General features: G+C 44.9%; 1 protein-coding gene across 3 annotated transcripts in view; it reads left to right on the top strand.

The window, feature by feature from the left end:
* The first annotated feature begins 275 nt into the window (after positions 1–275).
* PMFBP1 (polyamine modulated factor 1 binding protein 1) overlaps positions 276–27,059 on the top strand; it is a 148,007-nt gene continuing 121,223 nt past the window's right edge. For 2 of the 3 annotated variants that reach the window (XM_044270986.1, XM_044270983.1), the window contains exons 1-2: positions 276–357; positions 4,306–4,432. In XM_044270986.1, coding sequence (XP_044126921.1) covers positions 4,403–4,432 — 30 coding nt within the window. In that variant the 5' untranslated portion in view covers positions 276–357; positions 4,306–4,402. Of the gene's footprint in view, positions 383–4,305; positions 4,433–27,059 lie in introns of all 3 variants that reach the window. The other variant, XM_044270985.1, reaches the window with a different exon arrangement.

Below are 27,059 nucleotides of genomic sequence, written 5' to 3'. Positions count from 1 at the left end.
TGCAGCTGTGGAAGCGTCTCCCTAGTAACAGCGCGACGCTTTCATTCCCTCTCCACCAAACTTCTTTGGCTTACGTCTCATTGGCCTGTTTGGCTGTCACTCATCCGTACTCCTTTCTCATTGGCCTGTTATGCCTGCAGGGGCCGGTTAGTGAACGAAGCCGTTCCCTAGGCAACCAGAGTGTCGCCCTACCAGAAGCGGGATAGTGAACCTGCTCTGTGATTGGTTACTTCGGCCGGGGCGGGAAAGAGTGATTGGAGAGTTGGCTTGTCAATCTCCCACCGCGGGCTGAGCAGCGGGTTAGGATGCGCTGAGGTGAAGCAGGAGTAGTGAAAACAGACGCTGCCTGCAGAGATGGTGAGAAACTTTCCGTGTGTCTGAGGTAAAATGACCGGGAGATAACATGTACGTGTCTGTGCGCCCATTACCGCGGCCACTTCGTTTCAGAGACTCTTCATTTGGGCTCATGAAGTAAATGCACTTTATTTTTTAGAATCCTATTGGTCTGTGAGGTGCTGCCACAGAAAAACGCCTCACTTGGGGTTCCTTCATACACAGATTTGCGCTAGCGGTTTTTCTGTGGCTGTAAAAACACCAGCATGCGTTTTTGTTTTGTTATTTTGTCCACCTGTTTTTTTTTTTTTTTCAAAGGTTTTCTGGTATTTTTTTGCACACTGTGGGGGTCATTAATCAAAGAACAGTTTTTTATGGTGGGCCTTGATACCCCCGGCGCTGCAGGAGGATGCGCCCAATCTATGACAAGGTGCGTCCTGCAGCAGTCCGTGCGCCCGCAGTGAAAGCGACTTCAGTCCCTGAATGGATTCGGCCGCATGGCGACGTGTTGCAGAAAAGCTGCGCAACGTTTTTTTGTAATGATAATCGATGGTGTTGCAACGCGACATTGCTGCGACTAAACAGTCACATAAAAAAAAAATCCCGCGTGGATTTTGTTTTTTTTGCAACTGTCACATTGCAAGACCATCGATTACCATTATGTGGCGCGACTTTTCTGCGACACGTGTGGCCGTACCTTAACATTTACGCCTTCTATTGGGTGTAAATGTTGGTGAACTTTCCGGGACTGATGGTTCTCCATTGGCGAGGGCAGCGTAAGCCAAAATATTGTCACACAGGTGTTAAAAAAAATAAAAAAAAATATGCAAAAAGGAGCTTGAGAATTTCTTTTTGCCAAACCGGCGTCAAATTTTTTTATTTTTACTTTTTTGCCCAAAAAAAAGTGCCTAAAAAAGTGTGTGATAGCCGCCTTCAGAGAGGTTGTATCTAGTGTTGAGCGAACTTGTGTTTTAAGTTCGGTGTCTAAAGTTCGGGTTCGGGTTATTGAAGAATCGCGTTATGGATTCTAAAACGCGATTCTTTGATAACCCGAACTTTAGACGCCAAACTTAAAACACAAGTTCGCTCAACACTAGTTGTATCCTGTTTTGTCTGATATGAATGCGCAATTATGGGGCACACGTTACCTAAATTCACTGAAATTGACACCGCTGTGAAAGGAAAAAAAAAGTTTTGCAACTTAAAGGGGTTTTCTGGGATTCGGATACTGATGACCGATCCTCTGAATCTGTCATCAGATACACCGGACCCCCCCCCACGATCAGCTGGTTGATAAGGCATCGGTGCTCCTTTTGAGCGCTGCGTCCTTTCAACTCGCCAAGCACAGCGCCGTACATTGTATAGTGGCTGTGTTTGGTGTTGCAGCCCAGCCCCACTGACTTTAATGGGGTTGAGCTGCTCCTAGGCCACTTGACCGATGAATGTGTCATCACTGGCCTAGGAAAAGCTGAGAGAAGGCTGCGGCACTACTGCCATCGTCGGTGCCTTCTCAAACAGCTGATCAGCGGAAGACCGATCAGATACTGATGACCTATCCTGAGGAAAGTTATCGTCATCAAATTCCCGGAAAACCCCTTTAAAAGGCACATGACCCCTGCACCGAGTGTTAGAGGGAAGAATACTATGCACGTCTCTTAAAGGGGTTGTCTCCTCTCAGCCAATTGGGGCAGAGCCAAGTGATATGCCCCCATTGTCTAATAGGTGCGGGTCCCCGCTGGTACCCTCACCTTTATTGAGAATGGAGCCCCGAAAGTGGTGAAGGGTGCATGTGAAGCCGCCCTCCATTTATTTCTATGGGGCTGCCGAAAATAGCTGAGTGCTGGCTTGGCTATTTCCGTCAGGCCTATAGAAGTGAATGGAAGCGGTGGCCGGCCATGCATGGTGCCCTTTCACATTCACTTCTTCAGGGTGGTGGCCGGACCGGAGTTCTCCAGCTGCCACTTTGCGGGGCTCCATTCCTGATATAGGTGCAGTACCAGCAAAGTGTATGAGATTAGACAATTCTTATGTTAAAGGGTTCTGCAGTTTTTTTAAACTGATGATCTATCCTGTGGATAGATCATCAGCATTTAATGGGCGGGGGTCCAACACCCAGGACCCCCGTCGATCAGCTGTTTGAGAAGGCAGCGGCGCTGGCAGTATCGCCGTGGCCTTCTCGCTGTTTACCGCAGGCCCAGTGACGTCACGACTAGTATCAATGGCCTGGGCGCGGCTAAGCTCCATTCAAGTGAACAGAGCTTAGCCGCGCCCAGGCCAGTGATACAAGTCGTGACATCACTGGGCCTGCGGTAAACAGCGAGAAGGCCGTGGCGCTACTGCAGCGCTGCTGCCTTCTCAAACAGCTGATCGACGGGGGTCCCGGGTGTCGGACCCCCGCCAATTAAATGCTGATGATCTATCCACAGGATAGATCATCAGTTTAAAAAAACTGCCCAACCCCTTTAAACTTAGCTTTTTTTCTTCCATGAGGAAATTGAAATCTTCAGCATGTCAATTGTTTGTGCGATTCCGCACCTTCTGTACAGTGATTTTCCCCATAGACTTCAATGGAGTTTCTAAGAAAAACATAAAATCTGCACCAAAAATCGTATAAAACTGCACAAAAAGGCATTAAAACCGCGACAAATAGTGCAGATTTATGTGCGGTTTTGGTGCGGATTTTTGGCGCACAAATCTGCGCTGCATGGAGGTATCCTAAGGGCGCCTTCATACGCTGCAGATTTTGTATCGGAGATTTCCGTGACTATTAGGTTCCATTAATTTGAATGAGGCGGCAGACACATGGATTTCTGCATTTTCGATACAGGTGAATGGAAATGACCTTTCATTCATGAAAATTTCTGCAACACAATCTGCAGCTTGTGAAAGGGTTGTCTGAGCCCCAAGCCAAAGGGCTGGGATGTGTTTAAAAAGAGGGAAACCTACTTATCTTTTTATCGGCGGCCCGTTCCCTTTTGTGGGCACGTGCACTGTTGCAGCCATTCACTAGCCTCAGCGGTGGTATGTTTCCAAGTGGCACATAACAACTGAGCCTCTGTGGCCACATGCCACTTAGGGACCCGACCCGTCACTGTGAAGTCCAGAGAATGGCTGCACGTGACCACGGACGGGACAGGAGCCTAATTGCTGGAATGGAGCATTGGTAAATGGGTGAGGCCTCATGCCTAGGGCTGCAATACACGGGCACCGGCCCATGTGCACCCCGCATCACAGATGCGTACCCATTCACTTAAATGGGTCCGCAATCCAGAAGGTCAGTGCGGAACGGAGGCACAGAAGCACTACGGAGCGCTTCCATGGGGTTTCTGTCCGTGCCTCAGCACCGCAGAAAGGTAGTACATTCACTACTTTTTTTGCAGTGCAGACCGTCGGATGCAGATCGCAGACTCCATTCAAGTGAGTTGGTCCACAATGCGTGTGCGGCGGCTCTACGGTTGGTGCCCGTGCACTGCGAACCACAATTTGCCGTCAGCAGCATGGGCCCAGCCGGCACACTGTAATTTGCATAAGGCCTAAATTTGGTTTTGGGGTCGGACAGCCCCTTTACCGTGTTCCTTTGGACAACTGCTGTAGCTTGATGGTTAAAGGGATTGTTCAGGATTTTATCATTTGATGGCTTTATTCTCAGGATAGGAGACAGTAGGGAATAGAATAATGTCCGCACACTGCTCAGGAGGGGAACGGGTAAGAAACAATCTCGTTCAGATTCTTTATTTAGCGATGCATACTGACTAGTTTCGGAGACGAACGGGCTCCTTCTTCAGATAACATCCGGACCAGGGTAGGTCTTTACTCCGGTAGGATCTGGACTGAGTAATATGCCTCCAATGAGTGGAACAGATTTCCACTGAAACAGAATTTGTAGGGAAAATGAATTGTGAATGCAGAAGCACAGTGTGAATATCCCCCAAGTTATATCTGAGAAATGCTTATGCTATTGTAACTTCGCAGCTAATGACCGGTCAGTGACTCCAAGCGGCAGAATTCAGTCCGGAACCAAGGATTTTTCTTCACCATTACATTGAGTACTGCTTCAGAGGAAGAGATCATGGAGCCTCTGAGACGTGACGACCTACAGGTCAGTAAGTGATCCTCACTGACCGATGCTTTGTGTTGGTAAAGAATATTCATCTGTGGTTTAGGCCTCTTGCACACGGCCGTTGTTCGGGCACCATCCATGTAGCTGCCGTGACTGATCTAGACCCAAATATCTTAAATAGGTCTGTGATCTGTCCGAACCAGCCGTGCGGAGGCACAGACTGAAACACCGCGGAAGCATTGCCTTGCACCGCAGCTCCAGATTGTGGACCCATACACACACTGCAAAAAAAAAAACTGCAACAGAAATTGACCTATGGTGCGGATTCTAAATTCCACCGCATGTCATCTTATGTTACAGATTTCCACTCTGGATTTAACCCTTTGCACTGTACAGCATGAGATCCGCAGCATTACAAAGGATGAAATATGTGATGTGAATCTGCAGCATGAATTGACATGCTGCTGTTTTTAACAGCTTCTGCCCCAGACGTTGTTGTGTGTGTGTGTGTTTTTTTTTTTTTTTTCTTTTTTTTTTTTCTTTTTTTTTTTTCATTATTTTTTTTTTTTTCATTTTGCATTACTTTTTTTACTCTCTCTGCCTTTTTATTTTTCCTGGTCAGGAAAGGGTTTAAAGGGCATCTCTCAGCATATTTTTACCTTTGAAATGTTTTCACTGCCAGCCCATGTGAATCAAAGGTGCAGAGAGAGCAGAGCCTCTAGGTGTAATGGTAACGCCCCCATTGCTCTTAGAGGCTTATTTGCATATATTAAAACATCATTTTTCTCAGCAATTCGGGCACGTATGAACATGGGACCAACACAGATGCCTTCAGCTGCCAAGTGCACATGTAACAGGTCACCTAGTGTCATAGGGACAAATCTGCTGACAGATGCCCTTTAAATACACACCACAGGTAAATTTATGTTGTGGAATTTCTCTATAGTGTGTGGGTGAGAGTTCTTCAGATCTACTCCACATTGCTTCTACTGTAAAAGCCATAGTGTGTATACCACTTGTGGACATTCTCTAAGGGTTTATGCACACGTTGCATTCATGTGTTTTTCATGCAGAAAGCCTGATGTGTGAATAAACCCTTAGAGCTGATGTACACAGTCAGTTTGCAGGCTGTTTTAGCGGTAAGCAAGCATTGCTTCATGTGTGGAATGACATAGTACATATGGCACCAGATGGTGCATGTATGGCATGACACTGAGGCTTTGTTCTAGGGAGTCATACAGTCTCTCTATGCCCTTCGGTGGTAGTTTCCACAATCCAGCTGTTGTAGAATTGCAACTCCCAGCATGCACAATTAGGGCTCTTTCACACGAGCGGATACCGTGCGGTAATCCACTGCGTGAAAGAGAGCCAAGCCCCGTTCTGGACAGCAGAGACACGGAGCATTAACATGATTGATAATGTTCTGTGCCTCTCTGTGATCTTTTTACTACAAAATCATAGTGAGATAAAGTTGTCACCGTGAGAGGCAAAGAGCATTATCAATCATGTTACTGCTCCGTGTCTCTGCTGTCCGGAGCCGGGCTTGGCTCTCTTTCACGCAGCGGATTACCCGCACAGGATACGCTTGTGTGAAGGAGCCCTTACTTGGCAAGTTCTGAGTAAGAAGTCATTTGAAGGGCCTGTTTTCATAAACCCTGAGGGCAGGTGTGGATGACTTTAGAAAGGTGCAGTTTTCCTGTTGTAACCTGGGAAGGGCTTTAATTCAGTGCAACAGAATAAAAAGGAGAATACATCACTGATGAGATGCATTCAGAGGCAGAATACACAGCAGTAAGATCCAGTAACTCACTGGTGACATCTTCCTTTCACCATGTTCTCCGGAACGCCCAGATCACCATAACATTTCTCTGTAGACTTTGCTCTCTAGAAATGTTGGGCTACCCACACACGATGAGTTTCTGCACCAAAATCTGCATGTGGTACTTGCGGATTTTGTTGCGGATGTGATGCGATGCATATTTTTTTTTTTGCAGCAGTTCTCACCCTTGCATTGAAAAGGGTGGAATCCACACTATTGACATTCTGTGCATTTTAAAGAAATTGGCAAAGTGTACATGAAACTTGTGTAATCCAATACTCTTTGCTGGTACTGTTTTACACAGCAGTTTTTCCACACAAGAAACTGTGTGTAATCCACAAAGTGTGCAGGTAGCCCTAGGTTCCTCCCTTTTCTTGCATCATCCCCAACTTCTGTGCAAGCAGGATGATTAACCTCTTCATGCTTGCCTATGCTGGAGACCTGTACTCTTGTAGGCTGCAGACCTAAAGTGGGCATAAGATTGCAGTGGTGAACAGTGGAGCATGTTGCTGATGGATGCCAAGTTCCACTGCAGTTTTCAGTTTCATCATCGCTTTGACAAAGTAGAAAGTGGCGCTCGCTGCTGATGTCTGCTTTCCATGGGAACCTTTCATGATCAACCTGTAGTGTGATTTTGCACGTCGGCTCTAGTCACTGGAATGGCGCTTAGCTGCAATCCCAGTCAATGCCCATGGATGAGTGTGGTGCTGTTCCTGGATAAAAAAAAAAAAAAAAGACCCTTTTTACATTTTGGGTATACACCAGTCAGCCATAAACCAAAACCTCTGGCAGATGACGTGAATAAGGGTCTTTTCACAAGAAAAGTGGGTAGATTTATTAAGACTGGTGGAAAACTGGCATATTACCCATAGCCACCAACCAGATTGATCCTCTCATTTTCCAAAGTAGCTCTGAAAAATGAAAGGTGAAATCTGATTAGTGGCAATGGGCCACAGTGGCAGTTTTCCAGTATTTTCGTAGTGCTGCTTTAAGACCGTTTCCTTGCAGTTTTTTTTTTTTAAAGAATCTCTTCATGCTCTGAGTCTGATTTCCCATATATTAAAGCAAAAGTATGACAAAATAACGCAAGAAAAATTTGACAATTTAAAAAAAAAAAAAAAGCCATAGCAAGGTGCTTACAAGATATATGTGGCAGCACCCTAACATTAAATGTCTTGTGTCACTGGCGTCTCTCAAGAAATTGAACAGTCAGTTCTTGAGGGATTATCCATTTTATTTTTATTTTTTTTAAATGTTGCCCCCCCCCTGTCGATGTGTAATATGATGTATGTAGATGATGATTATTGCCTTACCGGGACTGCAATGATCTCTCCTGTCTAAATGGCGGTGCTTCCAGGATCACGTGCCGTACATTTGGCAAGTGATCCTAGCCAGGTTACTACCTGCAATGTACACGAGTTGCGCAGATACAACCAGGCACCCTTGGGTGCTCACTGCACAAAGTGCCCGTGCTGACTGTCCACCACTGAGAGCTTATGTAATGGACATGTGGACACCAGAAATGGACCATGGAGCAGTAGAGGAAAGAGACCTGGTTTTATGAATCATGTGGATGGCCGGGTGCATGTGCATCACTTACCTGGGGAAGAGATGGCACCAGGCTGCACTATGAGGAGAAGACAAGCCGGCAGTGTGATCCTCTGAGAAATGTTCTGCTGGAAACCTTGGGACCTGGCACTCATGAGGATGTGACATATAGCCTCTACCTAAACATCGTTCTCCATGGCAGCGGTATTCCCTAATGGCAGTGCCTCTTTCAGTAGGATAAAGTCCTGGCCACACTGTAGAAATTGTTCAGAAGTGGAGGAACATGAAGAAAAGTTCAACGTGATGACCTGACCTCCAGGCTCTCCAGAGCTTAGGCTACTTTCCTACTAGCGTTTTTGCTGGATCCAGCAGGGTCCAGCAAAAGTTGCTTCCGTTACTGATTATACAACCGTCTGCATCTGTTATGAATCCGGTTGTATTATCTTTAACATTGCCAAGACGGATCCATCCCCATTGACTTACATTGGGGGTAATGTCGTATCCGTCTTGCTCCGTTTCCCAGGACGGAAAGCAAACTACAACATGTTGTGGTTTGCTCTCCGTTATGAGAACGCAGCTAAACGGAATGGAATGCATTTTGGAGCGTTCAGTTCAGTTTTGTCCCCATGGACAATGAATGGGTACAAAATTGAAGCGCTTTTTTTTCTGGAATTAAGCCCCTATGACGGAACTCAATACTGGAAAACAAAAACGCTAGTCTGAAAGGAGCATTAATCTGATCTGTGGAAAGTGCTGGGAAAACCAGTACAATCCACTGAGGCCTCGCAATTTACAGGACTTAAGGGATGCTGTAAGACTGCCAACTTCTTGGTGCCAGGTATCACAGGACACCTCCAGAGGTCTTGTGGGGTCCATGTCCTGATGGATTGGAGCAGATTTTGGCTGCACGTGTGGGACCTACACAATAATAAGCAGGGAGTTTTAGGCTGGTTTCACACGGGCGTTGCGGAAAAATGTGCGGGTGCGTTGCGGAAACACCCGCGATTTTTCCGCGCGAGTGCAAAACATTGTAATGCGTTTTGCACTCGCGTGAGAAAAATCGCGCATGTTTGGTACCCAAACCCGAACTTCTTCACAGAAGTTCGGGCTTGGGATTGATGTTCTGAAGATTGTATTATTTTCCCTTATAACATGGTTATAAGGGAAAATAATAGCATTCTGAATACAGGATGCTTAGTATAATAGTGCTGGAAGGGTTAAAAATAATAAAAAAAGTTAACTCACCTTATCCCCATGATCGTGTAGATCCCGGTCTGTTCTTTAGCTGTGGACTGAATGACCTTTGGTGATGTCAGATCACATGCTCCAATCACATGGTCCATCACCATGGTGATGGAGCATGTGATCTGACATCACCACAGGTCCTTTAGCCACAGCTAAAGAACAGACCGACCGGGAACTAGGCGATCATGGGGATAAGGTGAGTTAACTTTTTTTTATTTTTTTTAACCCTCCCAGCACTATTATACTAAGCATTCTGTAGTCAGAATGCTATTATTTTCCCTTATAACCATGTTATAAGGGAAAATAATACAGTGAATAGACTGTCACCTAGAACCCATGTGTGGAAATCGCACCGCATCCGCACTTGCTTGCGGATGCTTGCGATTTTCACGCAACCCCATTCATTTCTATGGGGCCTGCGTTACGTGAAAAACGCTGAATATAGAACATGCTGCGATTTTCACGCAACGCATAAGTGATGCGTGAAAATCACCGCTCATGTGAACAGCCCCATAGAAATGAATGGGTCAGGATTCAGTGCGGGTGCAATGCGTTCAACTCACGCATCGCACCCGCGCGGAAATCTCGCCCGTGTGAAAGGGGCCTTAATGTTTTGGCTGATTGCTGTATGGGAAGAGTCAGATTAGGTAAAAAAAAAGTGAACAGACGTTCACTTCATTAGTCTGCGGACTTGTGTTTGTAAGTTAAAACTGACTAGATCATTCCTCAACTTGGTCAAGTGTGTTTGGTCATGTTAGAACATGCGTGGGTCTGGATGACTGGTCAGATCACTCCTGGGTACTGGTGTGAATATACTTTTCATGCTCGCAATTCTTTCCCAGTCTGTAGGTGCCCACGCACCGTCCATAGCTGTAGGCTGAAGTACAGCGCGTCCGATCCTTCTCTCTTCTGACATAATTTGTCAGGACAGATTTGTGAGCTCCCCATTAGGAGGCCTTCACATGTGGTGAAAAAATCCAACAGAAATTACACAGGTGCGGATTTTGTTGCAGATTTCTGTATGGATTACGTCCCTTCCCCCCCCCCAGTGTATTTTCTGGTGCATTTATTTATTTTTTTATTTATTTTTTTCATTGGAAAACCACTGATTTGTGAACAAACGCATTAAAATCAATGGGTTCATGTGCTGCCTATGGAAAATGACGTGTCTGTTAAAAACGGATGTGTGAACTAGGCCTTTAAAGGGCATTCCAGGATTTTACAAGTGATAGGTGGAGGTTGTCTATCTCTAGCCTGTATCCTCGGAGACAAGTTTGTGTGTGTGTGTGTGTATATATATATATATATATATATATATATGTATGTATATATGTATACATATGTGTGTGGTTGTTTGTTTTTTCATGAGTCGTGACATTTACAGCTAAACCAGAATATCTGAGGACACAGGGGAAGCCATAGCAGCAGCTAATAGAAGAATACACAGTGTACATGGACATGCAAATCAGTATAGGGAGATCCTAATGTCATTTATGTCTCGCTGAGGTTTTTATGTTTATTCTTTTCTTTGAAGAGGGTGGAAGTCGCGTTGAAGTGCATGAATTGTGACTTCCTGTCGGTTATGCCCCTTATATTCTGATAAGTAGTGATGTCCTTTCTGCTGCTTGTCCAGTGGGTCATTCTGTAAGTGTTCCACCCTGAAATTTAGAACATACAGTGAAAGTAAAAGCATCCTTAGAGATAAAGTTCAGCTTGGCATAAAAATCAAGAATGTGGGCCCTATATAAAACAAAACATTAGGGTTTGTGGTGTGCGCACAGTATGTAGTGGTCCAAGGAAGGACAACCAATGAATCGGTGGCAGGGTCATGGGCGACCAAGGCTTATTCTTCTGCCGGTGGAGCAAAGCTAGCCAGTCTGGTCTGATAGCACAGAAGAGCTACTGTAATAGAAACTGGTACTGCTGGCTTTGATAGAAAGATGTCAGGATAGCCACATGGCTATGAAGTGACAGTACCAATTCTGAACCCCTGTCCGCTACTGAAACACAAACAGTAGGCATCTGAGAACCTGACCATAGAGCAATGGAAGAAGGCAGCTTTGTCAGAATCACCTTTCCTTTTACATCAGGTGGACATGCTTCACTTACCTGGGGTGGATATTGCACCAGGATGTGAAATGGGAAGAGGCTAAGCCACTGGAGTCAGTATGAATGCGCTGGGCAATATTCTGCCGAGTAGCCTTGGGTCCTGGCATCATGTGGAAATTACACTGACGTACCACCTACCTAAACATTGTACAGACCAAGTACAAAAATCTTCAGGAATGTGACAAAGAGTTCAAGGGGATGGCTTAGCCTTCAAATTCAACAGGTCTCAATCCAATTTGAGCATCTGTGGGATAGTGGAAAAACAAATCCGATCCCCGGAGGTCCCAGCTCACAATTTTCAGGCTTGAAAGGTATTGTCCAGCCCTTTTACAAGAGGTAGCCTGTCCTCGTGATAGACCTTCGCTATCTGATCGGTGGGGATCAGACACCCCGCAAAACCAACCATCAGCTGCTCTGCAGTAGCCCCCGTGCTGGTGCAGTGGATAAATCCAGAGCCACAACAGAGCAGCTGATCGGCGCTGTGTAGAACGGCTGCAATCGGATAATGATGGCCTATACGGAGGATCGGCCATCACTTGTAGAGGGTCGGACATCCCCTTTTAAAGATGTACTGCTAATGTCCTGGTCCCAGATATTCCTGGCAGAGGCAGATCAGAATTTTCTGGCACCATAAGGGTCCTATAAATATGCGGATGGATTAATCTTATGGCTGATCAGTGTACGTTTATTAGGTTTAGCCAACCCTTAGAATACAGTAGGAGAATCAGTTGACCTATTTTCCTCTTTTGGGGCTCTTGCCCTTCTGGCCTTTTAGAACATATAGACCTCATAGAGGGGCGTCGCCCATTCAGAACCCTTCTTTGTGGGCCAGAACTTTTTGAGTGGCTCCCATACTGACAGACTGGTGTCGTCCTTGTGTATTACATGGACATCCACTTACCTGAATGACCACTGTATAATAATGATAAATCAGTATCCCAGTAGTAGGGATGGCGTTCGCAGCTTTACACTTTTGTAGATCCTTTTGTCCCATCTGCAACTGTGAGAAATAATGATAACCCAGACTTGGCGCACCATCATAGCGGATGCCGGGTTACAGCCTAGGATCGCCATCCTATCTTGAAGCACGCCATAAAATTCAGCACATTCGCTAGAAGCGCGGTGCCATTCATTACAGGAGAATGCCGCTGATCTGCAGCCTCCTTTTATGATTCAGTGATTTACAATTCACGATGGTTTCCAATTAACAAGTTTAATCTCTATGGAAAAGAATAATTATTGTACAGTGACATTTGAACGGTGTCACTGGATTTCAGCTTCGAAATCTATTATCTTTGTGTCATTTACATGTTTGGTTAAAACCACTTATTTCCTTCATAATTACATGTCACAATTTGTTTCCACTCGGAGCTCAGGTTTATACTGTAATTAAGCAACAGAAGAGAAATCCCAGCCCCAAATTAACATGTAATGAATGTTTTGGTGGCAACGTGACTGCTTGTACACGTGTAGTTTTATCTAGGGGTACTTTGTAGTCTTTTTAGCATGATCCCTTGCCTTGAGTATGAGAGAGCCATGGGGGGCCCCCCTCTGGCTATGCTTAAAGGCAATGTATCGCCTATGTATTAAACCACATACTGAAAATGTTTTTGTAATCCGTTTTGAAATTCGTATTGTAGATTTTTCTTTTCCATTTTCTCTGCAGGGTTTTGGATGCGGCCACCTTACCTGGTCAGAGATATGCTTTACAGCAGCCCTTCGGGAATCTGTAGTCTGGAGAGGAATCATTGGGGGTCTTTTATCAAAGACCGGCGTTTTACACCTGACATTGATACCCCATGTGTTGCCGGAGGATGCGCCTAATTTATTACAAGGCGCACACCTTTGTCATAAATTGGTCCCATCATCTGCTAATGCGTGTGTCTAGAACCCCTGACTGTTGTAGATTTCAGTCATATGCCTTAGAACAGGTGTAAATGTTGAATTTGTCAGCCGATGTCCCCACCCCCACGACTTCCCAGTAGCGAGGACGGCATAAAAATGTTGCATGGGCCTAAATATAGTTGCACAGACATTCAAAAACGGCCCGTGCGTCTTTTTCTTTTTTATACCAGTTTCTTTTGTACTGCTTTTTGGTAAATAGCTCCCATTGTTTTCTGTGGGAAAGTATTGTGGGTATGCTTCATGCAAGGGTCATTGTGCAGGGAGGGGAGAAGGCGAGTTGTGACCGTCATGTTCTAGCCAGCTTTATAATGGAGTTGATGGCTTTTAGGCTTCATTCTTAGGCTACATTCACACGTCAGTATTTTCCTATATCCCGATTTTCGGTCAGTTTTTTGCGGATCCGCTGTTCCTGAAAATGTTTCCATATGTCATCCGTTTTTTGCGGATCCGCAAAAAACGGAAACGTGTATAAATTTCAATAATCAAATAAAGTTGTTTGGATTTCTTAAATAAAAAAAAAAATGAAAAAACCCCCAAAAAAAACAAAACAAATTTGTTATGTGTTTCCAGGAACGCATTCCGCATAAAACGGATGACATACGGAATGACATCCGAATGTCTTCCGTTTTTTGCGGATCCATTGACTTTGTATTGTACCAGGATCCGAATTTTGCGGAAAAGAATAGGACATGTTTTATATTTAAAGGGAGTCTTTCACCTAATCTGAGCGTTTTAGACCGCTCAGATCAGGTTATAGACTCTTTAACCAGGGGCGGCGTTACTGGGCGATGTGCCCAGAAAAACACACCTCCAGCCGGCGGACGTCACGAGCGGCACCAGAGGACGGCGGGCTGGGAACTGGCCCGCACCTGCGCACTGCTCTGCCCATTATGGGCAGAGGAACATCCTTTCATATTGCGCATGCATCGGCCGGCTGTCTTTAGTTGGCCGGCGCATGCGCAATATGAAAAGCGGGTCCAGATCTGGTCCTGATCTGTTCCGCAAAAAACGGAACAGATCAGGAAAGAAAAAACGGATGTGTGAATGGACCCTTACTCTTACTATTCTCATACTTCATTAGAAGATCTGGCAGGCTCATCCGGCACAGAGCAGCCTGGCGGATCTCCTAGTATCTGACGTTGCTGGGTCCCCATTGACTGCAATGAGATCTGGAAGATTTCCGGCATAAATTCCAGGTTTCGTCCAGACGAAAACCGTTACATGCAACCATTTCTGTTCTGCGTTTGTGCCAGATCTCCTTAACGGAGACGTGAACGTAGCCTTAGTGAATCTTGCATGTCCTCTCCTACAGCCATGTTTACTGCGGCTTGATTGGGAGTGACCCAGGACAGGTCTGTGCAGGGTGGAGAGGTAGTGAATGGTATAGCAGACCGCACTCTTTGTGACTACTTCATTATCTGGGTACAAATACTGGCCATTCAAACAGCATGTCAGGTTGGATTTTTTTTTTTGGGGTGGTTGGTGCCGTATTTGCAAATTTCTTCATAACACGTCTGAATCCTGTTAACGGAAGCCCCAGACCAGGCCAAAGATCCGTCATGATGACCACATTGCCATTTTAGCTTGTAACTTCATCTTGCATCGCAGAGATCACACGGGAACCTGTGGGTTTGGGGTACGAACAAAAGATTGATCCTCTTGAGCCTTGTCACCCACTTTCTTTTGACCATTAATGGCCGCTCTGTGCTCCTCTCATCAAATAAGTAAGCAAATGTAGGTGACCCTATAGACAGCCAGCCTCTTGTATGACCCCCTCCTTCCATGAATGATTGCATTTCAGCTGAAGAATGATTATTTTTACCCAGTCCCAAGCAGTTAAGTTCTTCATTTATATTCCCCGTCTGTTTGAGAGCTGGCGGTGACAGTATAAATTGTGATGCATTTCTTCCATTTACATCTGACTTGTGAGGAATAAGTTTATTTATTTTATTTATTTTTTTCTTGCGTTTTTTTTTATTTTTAATTTTTAAAGAATGCAGTGATTGGGGATGGGGGGGGGGGGGGGGGGGGGGGTTTGCGGGGAGGTTAAGCCTTTGTATCCCTTTCTGTTTCATTACTCATGCGAGAGATTGAAGTGTGCCGTGGCTGGAAGGTGCTGAGATGGGCTGTTATTTGGATATCCTATGCACGCCCAGAATTTCTCACAAAGGAAGGGAGTGCAATGGCTGGCAATTATAATTCAGAAGAGCGCGTCCTACAGCAATTACCAGAGCCGGCTCTAGGAGAGCAGGGGTGCTATATGTCTGGAAATTGGAGCTGCAGCAGTAACAGCCTCTTGTGCCGTGCACATTATAGTCCAGTAACCGAGATCCAAATTCATTTCACAGCTGTAATTGAATCCTCTGGCTGATGCAGGAGAAATCTTTGATATCTCACAGCCCCTGTTGCTATACGGAATGCCTTCTTACATATTTGCATTATGTCTTGCAAAGCAGCGGCTGATACATTATGGAGTCTCTCCGGGGGATTCATTCGCTTCAAATGCTCAGAACTTTGAAAGCTAAAAAATAAATAAAAAAAAAAGTAAAATTAAAAGATGAATTTGTGCCAATATCTTCCGTTATTTCCTCAAATTATGCTTATTTTGTAAAAGCTCTTGGATGGTATAACTATAGCCATTACCTGCACGGTGCATACAACATCAGGCTGTTCGCCTGTCACTTTTATTTTTCTAACGCTCATGTTGCCCACCCACAGTCAGGGCGGCCATATTGTTGACTGAACAGATTTTTTGCAACATGTCAATTTGTTACGGAGCATGGCTGTCAGCTAAAATTTATGTTCCTCCTAAATCCCATCTTTTTATGTTGTTGCCTATTTCACTTCATTTGGGAAAGAAAATGGGAGGGAGGGGGCGTCTGAATTTGTCTGTAGCTGGAAATTTGCAGCTATAATGCTGTGAATTATAGGGATTTTATTGGGCAAACATGGCTGCTTCCTTCGACTAGGTTTTGTACAGTATTGCAGCTTAGCTCCATTATAGAGAACGGTGCTGCGCTGACATACTGCACATAACCCGTAAGCGGGTGTGAGGGTGTCTTGCAGCCATGCTTTTCTAGACTTGCTGCATTCAGTTGTCCCCTTACCTGAGCTGGTCTTCCTTCCAGGATGGAGGATCTTGGTCTTCCTCAACGCTTTGTGTGGAAGGAAATATAGGCCCTTTTTTCCACTCCTGGATGACCCCTTCATTAAACTGCAGGCAGCACACAGATCTTGTCCCGTGTGCTGTCCGCATCCGTTTGTCTGTTCTGTGGCCCCGCAAAAAATAGGACATGTCCATTTTATGGGCAAGGGTAGGACAGCTCTATAGAGGGCAAACTGTTTCAGTTTCATGTAATGCACACATGGCCACTATCCATGTTTTGAAGATACGCCATTTGAGGACTGCTAAAATGACAATGGCCGTTGGCATGAGCCCTAAGGCTACATTCACATGACCATAGTTTGTCTGCGTCTGATCCACATTTTTTTGTGGATCGCACGCAGATCTATTCATTTTTTGTGGAGCTGCAAAAAAGTGCGGGCAGCACACACATGTCGTCCGTGTGCCGTCCGCATCTGTGCCTGCAAATTATAGAACGTGTCCTATTGTCCATTTTACAGACAAGAATAAGCATTTTTACAATGGGGCCTGTGAAAAGTGTGGGGTGCGCACACACCGCTTCTGTGTTTTGTGGATACGCGACTTTTGTTGTAAATATTTTTATTAAGGGTTTTACATGAAGTCTTAAATAACATACATTGAAATACAAGCATATATAAAAATATGCGTCATTAAGACAAGCATATATCAGAGATACACTGGCAATGAGGTAGTTATATTCAAATGGCCTAAGTGATAGCTTGACCTCTCGACAATGTATTTTTACAGTTCAATATAGGTAACAAGTAATGAGTCCTAAAGGAACATAACCGGGGATATAGGAAAGTCGGAGGGGAAGAAAGGGGGGGGGGGGGTTAGATGTGTTTGGTATAGGTCTGTTATATATCATCACAATTTGACAGTCTTGCCGAAACATCATAACCCTACATCGGTTGCATTAATCATCCAAATGTCACTAATGGACCATCTTTGCCTTATTTGGTTCCAGGCCCTTTGTACAATTCAGGTCCTGCTTGCTACAATCATTTTATTAGGGAATTAGGTATCTGAGAAGTGTCTGTATGATCGCCAAGGGCTCCAGATTCTCTCGAATTGAAAAGGGCGGTGCAGGCATCCCAGTGCGCTAATTGCTCTAAGCGGTAAAGCTGGTCACATTTCTGTATCCAGTGTAGAAAGTTGTCGGGGGGGGGGGGGGTAGCGGGGTCTGGAGACTTCCAGTGCACCGCTACTAATAGTCTGGCCGCCGCTAACAATGTACTGGTCAGGTTTCGGGTATGTACTGGAACTAGGGGTGTGGCCTAAAATCTGTATTGCAATATAATTTTAAGCATGTGCGATATGCAATATATATCGCGATATATTGTTTTCTATATTTGGGGGGGGGGGGGGGGTTTAAATTTTTATTTAATAACTATTGGCCTCCTTAAGGGCTAGAACCCTTGTCATATTCACCCTAATAGAGATCTATTAGGGTGAATAGGACTTTGCACTCTCCCTGCTGCCCTGTGCTTTGTGCACACAACAGCAGGGAGCTGATCCCCCTCCCCTAAACGGTGACATCCACAGATCCCCCTCCCCTAAACAGTGACATCCACAGATCCCCCCCCTCCCCTAAAAGGTGCCATCCACAGATCCCCCTCCCCGACGCTCACAGGAGAACATTTATAAACTAATCAGTAACTTTAACTATTGCTGATCTCTTTACTGGATACCTTACTCTGTCTTAGCTCCGGTAACAGCAGGCAGTGCGGGCGGGCGGCGCTCACTCACTGATGTCACGCGCCTACTCCTCCCACTAGGCGGCGTAGGCGCGTGACGTGAGTAATTACAGCTCAGTCATCCTATTCGCTTCAATGGGACGACTTTGTAGTATTTATTTCAATAGGAAGGATCCGTCCCATTGAAGTGAATGGGACGGAGCAGTTGTAATTGCACTGCACAATGCAGCAGTTGTGATGAGCAGGTAAACAATGAAGAGAAGGCAGTGCTCGTATAAGCGCTGCTTGCTTTTCAGCTGAAAGGTAGGGGTGCCGGGTGTCGATTCCCCCGCCGATCTGATATTGATCTATCATGAGCATAGCTCCTCAATATGATAAAACAAAGCGAACAACCCTTTTAAGTTGTAATGTAAGATGCAGTTCACATCTTGCTTTTGCATGTGTACAGGGTAAGCTTCCTATGTACGTGCTAAATGTGTCCATAGGCCTCCATGTACTTACAAATATTACCATAGGAGTCAATTGCTGATGTATGACTGTATGGTAAGTAGTACAGCGAGGATCGCTCCCAACGTGGCCAGAACGGATACGGGAACAGAGCCCTTAGCTTGGACTATAAGGTTTATTGTCTGTAGTATGCTATAGCATTTCATGAACTGTACACAGGAAAACGTACAACGTCCTATAAGATCTCATGTCTTTGTGGCCGTGCTCAGGACCAGGGTGATTTTAAAATTTTCTTTTCCATCAGACCTATTGAAATGTTGGTGCTATTCAAAATGTCATCCCTGCACCCCCTGTTATACCTTATGGTCTCTACAAGGTCCCCATAGCTTCCAAGCAGCCGGTCTCATTAAGATAACAAACATTTTTTAGGCTGATGCTTATTGCTGTTAAGGTCTGCTGTAAAGGGTTGGACTGCCCTAGGAGATGGGCCCCGCAGACGGCAGCTCCACTTGCCACCAGGGTCTCTTTGCTATGGGATGATTTACAAATTCACCTATTAGATCTTATTGATGATATGTCCTGTATGTACGACGGCGTCCACGGATGATGGGAAACGTGGATCCCCAGTCCAACAAGGAAAGTATTGACCTTTTCCTTCCACATCTGTATAACAAAATGATTCCAGTAATTTCAGGTTATCACCTATCCACAGGACAGGTGATATCTATTAGATTGGTGGGGGTCCTACTGCTAGAACCCCCACTGATCACAATAACGAGGACATTCATTTTAATGGGACCCCAAGAGGTAGCCAAGTTCAGTGCTTCACTTTTTCAGCTGGTCCCATAGAGATGAATAGAGTGGCCTTGTGCATGCCCGTCCTGAACTCTCCTTTCATTTTTGGGGGCACTGTGGGGTGCAGGTCCCCCTTCTCTTGGTGTGTGTGTCCCAGCGGTATGACCCCAGCTGATCTAATAGTTATCCCCTATCCTATGGCAAGAGGGGAATACTGGAAATTACCGGAATACCCCTATAACAGCCTTGCTGGATTTGGTCTTGGACTAGAGACGTACGACACGCGCTCTGGGTCAGGTTGAGGGCATGGATTTTTACATTCTGAGGAAATCCCATCTGTTTACTGCTTAGTGGTTCAGGTATTGCATTTATATTTTTTTCCTTCTCTTTAATACTATTTTGGGAGTAAATTGCACAATTTGAAATCCTCTGAAGATAAATTTAGATGAAGGCTGTGCCTCAGGGTAACTGACCCCAGTCACCGTAAGATATGGCGTTTTTATTCATTTATTTTTAACCCTCCCCCTCCCCAAATCTAATTTTCTCCGGTGAGGCTCAGAATGAGTTACAGCTGGAATCGCAGCTTAACCTATTAAGAGCATCTAAATATTCCTTCTCATTTGGCCGCTGTACCCATTTTTCCAGGAAGCCATGCGCGCTACGGAGGTGTATAACCTTAATGGCTTGTTGTATGCCATTAAAAGGTATTGTACACTCATAAAAGAATGACATTTTGATCAATGCTGTTAAAAGAATTATTGTCTTAACACAGAAAAGCTTTCCTGTTACAAGTTTAAAAATATGCCTTTAAAAGCTTTTTATTGAATATCTCTGTGTCCCGGAGAAGGCAAGGCTGTTTTGGCACGTGCTTGCTCTGAAATATTCTGCATTTAAGCCTACATACAAAAGCTGCATGTTTGACTGGGGGAGGAGCTGTGCGTCTACTACATACACCGAGATATCTGCCTCCGATCCCCCCCGAGACATCCATTCTGTCTGGCTCCACAAATTCACATAACAAATAGAGTGTAGAGGTGTCAGAAGAGCTCCGAGCTCTCCTTCTGCATGTAGATCTCCCTTTTATTTATACACCCCGAGACATTTATAATCCAGACTGCATGATGAAAAGAGCAAGAGGGCTGGAGGCGTACTAGCTTCTTAAAGGGGAAGCATACATCACTGGGAAGCATAGTTCTTGTGTTATTAGATTTGGGGGGGGGGTGAAACCTGTGTACTTCTAAGGAAGAGCTTACTTTCATGGCTATTTCTTTTCATTATCTTTGGTAGGAACAGCCATGAGGATTTGCTTTGGTCTTGTACCAATATCCAGTAACATAAAAAGTGGAATGTGATGGTGTCTTAGGGTACTTTCACACTTGTGTTGTTGGATTCCAGCAATCTGTATGCAAATGGATACCATTTGTAGACGGATCCGGATGTGGATCCGTCTAAAGAATGCATTGCAATACCGGATCCGTTTCTTCGGTTGTCATCCGTTATTTATCTTTTTCAAATTTTTAAAGGTCTGCGCATGCATAGACCGCAAAACTGTATCAGTTTTTCTGGAACACTTGGGGCCAGATCCGGCATTAATGCATTTCAATGGAAATTAATGCCGGATCCAGAATTCCGGCAAGTGTTCCATAATTTTGCATGCTGCTGTATTTTCTCCGTACAAAAACTGTACAGTGACTGAACTGAAGACATCCTGATGCATACTGAACAGATTGCTTTCCATTCAGAATGCATTAGGATAAAACTGATCGGTTATTTTCCAGTATTGAGCCCCTAGGACAGAACTCGATACCGGACAAAATTAACGCAAGTGTGAAATTACCCTAAAAGAGTCACTCTGCCCGCTCCTGACAGGCATGTTTTAATAGCTTCTTGCATTCCCCATGTAATAACAATCCTGGTTCATCTATTCTTATGGCTCTATGTTGTGCCATTCCTTTATTATTCCTGCTAGAAGTTATGAATGAATAGTTAGCAGTCTGCAGTAAGGGTACAGAGGGGTGTACCTGCAAAGTCTGAAAATGGCAGCACTGATTGGATAGAGACAGTTTGTGCAGGGACACCCCCCCAACTGGTTACCTCCCCTTTGTACCCTTACTGCAGACTGCTAGCAATTCATTCATAACTAGTAGAAATAATAAAGGAATGGCACAACATAGAGCCATAAGAATCGATGCTCCAGAATTGTCATTACATGGGGATTGCATAAAGCTATTAAAACAGGCCTGTCAGGAGAAGTGAGAGGTCCTCTTCAAACTCAATGGACTAATGTAATGTTTGATTTCTTATTACGTCTTGATATTTACAATGGTGAAAGTTGGATTTGCTGCTTCAAACAGGGTCTTGTGTTTTTATGTTTTCAGATACATGTTCCCCATCATGGGATAGTTTCCTCTTATATAATAGTGTTTTGGGTTTGGCTGCCGAACCCTTCCTTTTTCATGTTTCCTTTGTCTTAGAATTCCTCTGGTCATTATTTTACAGGCTGGTGGGTCACCTTATAGAAAAACGTTTAGGACCCCATTTCAGTGCAATACTAGAGCTTTTATCATTAGGACCTTATGGTCAGGCCTAATGCAGGCAAAAAATAATTTAAAATCAGACAGAGGTGCTATAACATAGGCCTCATGCACAGCGCCGTGTGTTTGGTCCTCACCCAATCTGCATTTTGTTGCAGATCCGATGCAGACCCATTCATTTCAATAGGTTCGCCAAAGATGCATCCTCAAACGAGTGGCCATTCCGTGGCCCATCAAGAAAGATAGAACATGTCCTATTCTTGTCTGTAGAGCATCAGCATGCATTGGGCGTAAATAATTATTTATGGTAAAAGTTGGAGGATGGCACGCCCAAAAATAATTATGTACAGCTTTTGATGCTCATGAAAAAAATGGTGTAAAGGACCCGGTCTTCGGGACAAACAAGATTATCTGCATATGATTATTAAAATTTGATGGCTTTAAATCGAATGTAAAAATGGTGTAAAGGTAAGGCTACTTTCACACTTGCGTTGTTTTCCGGTATTGAGTTTCTCTGCCGGATCTCAATTAGGGATCGACCGATTATCGGTTAGACCGATATCGGACAATATTCAGGATTTTCAAAGTCATCGGTATCTGCATCTATTTTGCCGATAACGAATCGGGAACAAGGATCACGCTGCTGACAGCGCGATCCTAGTTCCCTCAGTAGCACAGGGGAGAAGGAAGCAGTGTCTCTCTCCCCCCCCCCCCCCCCCCCTGTGCCGCCGCTGCCACCAATGAGAGAAGAGGAGGGGGGAGGGGAGGGGCTGTGGTCCCTGCGCCACCAAAGTTAACTCGCCCATTAATTCATATACAGGAGGCAGGAGCTGGCTGCAGAATCATAGCCGCACCCGACCTCTGACAAGTTGCTGCTATCCGCGGCAGTTAACCCCTGCCGCGGATTGCAGCTACTGCTTATAGGTCGGGTGAGGCTATATGATTCTGCAGCCAGCTCCTGCCTCCTGTATATGAATTAATGGGCGAGTTATCTTTGGCGCAGGGACCACAGCCCCTCCCCTCCCCCCTCCTCTTCTCTCATTGGTGGCAGCGGCGGCACGGGGGGAGACCATTTTTTTCATGAGCATCAAAGCTGTACATAATTATCTTTGGTGGTGCAGTGCGCCCCCCCAACCCCAGTATTAAAATCATTGGTGGCACAGTGCGTCCCCACCCCAAGCGCCCCAGTATTATTCATTGGTGGCAGTGGCCACAGGGTCCCCTCCTTCTCTTTGGTGGCAGTGCCAGCTTCTAATCGGAGCCCCAGGATTACACTGCTGGGGCTCCGATCGGTAACCATGGCAGCCAGGATGCTACTGAAGCCCTGGCTGCCACAGTCGGCTCTATGCTGCTGTGTATTCACCCTGATAGAGCTCTATCGGAGTGAATAGGATGAGGGTTCTAGCCCCTTTAAAAATATATATATATAAAAACCCCACCTAAATATTAAGTATAAATGAAAAATAAAGATTTACAAAAAAAAACTAAACGTAAACATTTTCAGCAGATTTGTGTAGGAATAAAAAATAAATAAATATGAAAATGCACAGAATATCGGTATAAATTGTCGGCTATCGGCCTGAAAGTTCAGATTATCGGTATCGGCTCTAAAAAAAATCTATATCGTTCGATCCGTAATCTCAATACTGGAATTAACAATGCAAGTGTGAAAGTAGCCTAAAAAAAAAGTTGAGTTGCAGGCACCAAGCTATGTGGTGGAGCCTATTTCACAACACGAATATCCAAAGAGGTATCTCCCAAGGAAGAGAACCATCTCGCCAGCACCACCTCATGGAAGTGGCTCCCTACGAGTCAAGATTCAACTTTCCAACAAACCTTGGGATTTGACAAGAGAATAAAGCCAAGCCAGATATCCATCTGTAGACAGCTGTTTCTGGATCCTTGCCCCTCATCGGTATGGAGTAGGATTCTAGCTGGCTGGAAGCGGCTTAGGCAGGGTGCCAAATCTCAAAGAGACCATAGGGAGCCACTTTCAATAGGCGCTGGCTAGATGGTTCTCTTTCTTGGGAGATGCCTCTTTTCATTTTCGATTCCCCTAGAGCATTGCCAATAAGTGTCCATACCCTGGAGCGTCCAGGTCTCTTTGAGGAGATTCAGCTCCCTGCCTATATCACAACACCATAGAGATGTGACTGTAGAGAATGGCATGTAGATGACGAGTGTTCCTTCGCTTCCATTTCTTATCTCGCTGTTGAGGATATAAAAGGTTGTAATGTAGAGGTATTGCTCATTGCTGTTACAATTGTGAAGTGCTAATTGCTTATTTCTACAAGTTAATATGTTAAGTGCAGCCGTCTGATGTGGCTGCATTATATAGAAGGTGGCACGGAGAATAATTGTTCCTTTCAGATCCGGACTGGAGAAGAATGCAGCCTATACTCGTCCTTTTGTCGCGCAACCTTCGCACTGTATATGCCACCATACGAGCGCTCCACTCCTCTGTCTTTTCCTTCGTAATCACAACATGCTTTTCGATGAACTAATATTTTCAGGTACCTGCCTCTGCCAAGGCATGAGACCTGGTGACGTGGTGAGATCTAAGGCCCCTTTCACACGAGCGAGTTTTCCGCGTGGGTGCAATGCGTGAAGTGAATGCACAGCACCCACACTGAATCTTGACCCATTCATTTCAATGGGTCTGTGTACATGAGCGTTTTTTTTTTTTTTTTTTTTTTTTTTTTTTGCTTCCGAATGCAATGTGTTTTTCACTGAAGCATTTACTTCTATGGGGCCGGGGCTGCATGAAAAACACAGAATATAGAACGTGCTGCGTTTTTTAACACAACAGAACTGATGCGTGAGAAAAACGCTCATGTGCTCAGACCCATTGAAATGAATGGATGAGGATTCAGTGCGGGTGCTATGCGTTCACGTCACGCATCGCACCCACACGGAAAAGTCGTTCATGTGAAAGAGCCCTAAGAGATGTTATTTGTAAACCTTCAGGTTTTTTATCACGTGCGTCAAAACGCATTGCACTCGTGTAGGGAAAAAAACTGAACGCAATGGCAGATAAAACTGACTGAACTTGCTTGCAAAATGGTGTGCGTTTCACTGAATGACCTAATCCGTCACGCTCGTGGTGAAAGAGGCCTAACAGACAGAGGACTCTGGTCCTTGCGAAGGATTTTTCTGGTCGTACAGAGATGACGATTGTTTTTTTTCGCCCGTCCTCTGTACGTTGTCCTCCTTTTCGTCCACAGAATGGCAGCAGGCGTGCAGCTCGGCCCATTCTCACATTCAGTACATATTCTCAGATTCACCATCTGTAAAGTATCAGTCTTGCAAACCGTTATTGACTGAAGATCCATTTGGTTCATTATTAACTTGTGTGTGTATCCCTTCAGGAGATGCATCAGAATGTTTTGTTTGTTATCCACATATTTAACCGCCAGGAATTTTCAGGCTGGAAAGACGGGGGCTTTGTGAGGCAGACATGGCTGTTTTATTAGAAATATATTATCCTCCTGTGTTCTCCGCACATGATATCTTCAGCGTCTCGTCCTGAGGGCTGTTGTACAAGTGAGAACAGTAACAGACAGTTATTGAGAGGCTTTAAAATGGTTTGCCAATACAGCCTTCCCTTTACGGCTAGCCCATTGATCCGCTCTGTGATATCAACGCCTGGCTTTCCTTTCTGTTGTGAACCGGGTAAGTGATTTTTTTATTTTTTTTTATAACGGGTGGGGAGGATTTAGTGTAAGCTCGAGAAGCAAAGAGCTTCATTTTAATGTTAATCTCAAACATCTGTCATGCCTCAGTCAGGTTTTTTGAAGGCATCTGATAACAGACATAAAGTTGTCAGATATGGACACTGTTTCCTTTCCATAATCTCGCTAAGATCCAAGAAATAAGCGTCTTTAAGTCAGTTCTTACCTGTTTACTTACGGTATTTCAAGTCCGTCGACTGGGCATAGCTGTATGGAAACAATGGGCAAACCCTCAAAACAGTTACTCCCTGAGATGTATGCCATTCTCCTTCTTCATCTAGGCCTGGATGGGTTGAGCCTTCATCAATGGCGTACAGTTTGTGGTGCTCTGTTGTTTGGACCCTAAAGGACACCAGGATCATCAGGGTGGAGTGTGAAAGCCATAAAGGTTTAACCTATATACAGGGTTATGGCCCTTGTAGCCAGTAGTATTTACGGCCATGATTTTGGTGATCCATTGGGATGGAACATACAGTTTGATGCTGAGCAGTAAAACATTCTGTGGTGGACAAGGGTAGATTCAAATTACTTTTTGCTTTTAGTAATGTTTTCTTATCGAGGTGATCTAGTGGTATATAGTCTTTGATACTGAGATACAGTATCCTTCCTGCGGTTGACGACTGAATTCTGTTTTATACTTTAAACACACTCAGACATTTATTGAGACTGTCGTTCCCTTATGCAAGTCTTAATCCGCTGTGCGCTGGTGTAAGATGCGTCTAACTTACTAAGAGGCAGGTGGAGTTTAAAAAATTAGGCCCATCTCTGGCCCGCCATGCGCCAGAAACCCAAATCTACTCCAGCTAGGCGTAGACTTGAACTAAAGCTTAGGCCTGTTTCTGGCGCACGTAAATCAGTCTTGCTGCGATGGGCTCAACCCCAATTAACAGATTAGGATACTAAAGGACGACCACCTGAATCAGACAGAAAAATTGTGTAATAAGTGGTCAAAATTAAAACTTAACATTTAATGGGTATAATTAGAAGATTGGTCCCAAGATATGACAATACATAAACATAAATCAGAAGCAACGCGGCGGGTTGCCACACGGAAAGGCTGGTACCCTATACCAAGTCAAATACTAAAAAGAGATGCTCGGCGGCACCAAAATAATAACCGTCTGGTCCTACCACTCCGATGAAAGGCTTCTGGATCCACAATTGTCCGGCTGGTGTTGATGGATGTGCACACCGTTGTACTGGCAATTGCGTGATGCAGGGTGGTCTGTAGTGCTGGCTGGCCCTAGTAATACCTTGGAGCCCTACACTGGCCTATGTGACCGGATGGTGGTGAACCACCACCAGTCACCTACAGGAACCTCACCCTGGAATTTGTGTGCCCTAGAAGGCCCTCGCTTACCTGATCCCAGGGCTCAACCCCCTCACGCTAAGACCGTAGAAAAGTGGTGAGAAGCTCAAAATGTTGTGAATGATGGTGTACAAAAAAACACATGCGCCATAATTTGTGACTTTTTAATGACTGTTCTTGTTATTTATATATAATATGTGGACACAGGTTAGGACAAGTAGTGAAATTTCTTCCCTCATAGATATTCCACCATCCGCTGTGAGTGCTATTACTTGCAAAATAGAAGCGTTTAGGACCCACAGCAACTCAGCCATGAGATGGAGACCATGGAAAGTTACAGATTGGGGGCACAGGCTTGGTGCACAAGTCACCAATGCTCTGC

This window comes from Bufo gargarizans, chromosome 10 (assembly GCF_014858855.1).
Source record: "Bufo gargarizans isolate SCDJY-AF-19 chromosome 10, ASM1485885v1, whole genome shotgun sequence".
NCBI lineage: Eukaryota > Metazoa > Chordata > Amphibia > Anura > Bufonidae > Bufo > Bufo gargarizans.
Note: the sequence above shows the minus strand (reverse complement) of the source record. Positions and strands in the feature narration are given on the sequence as shown.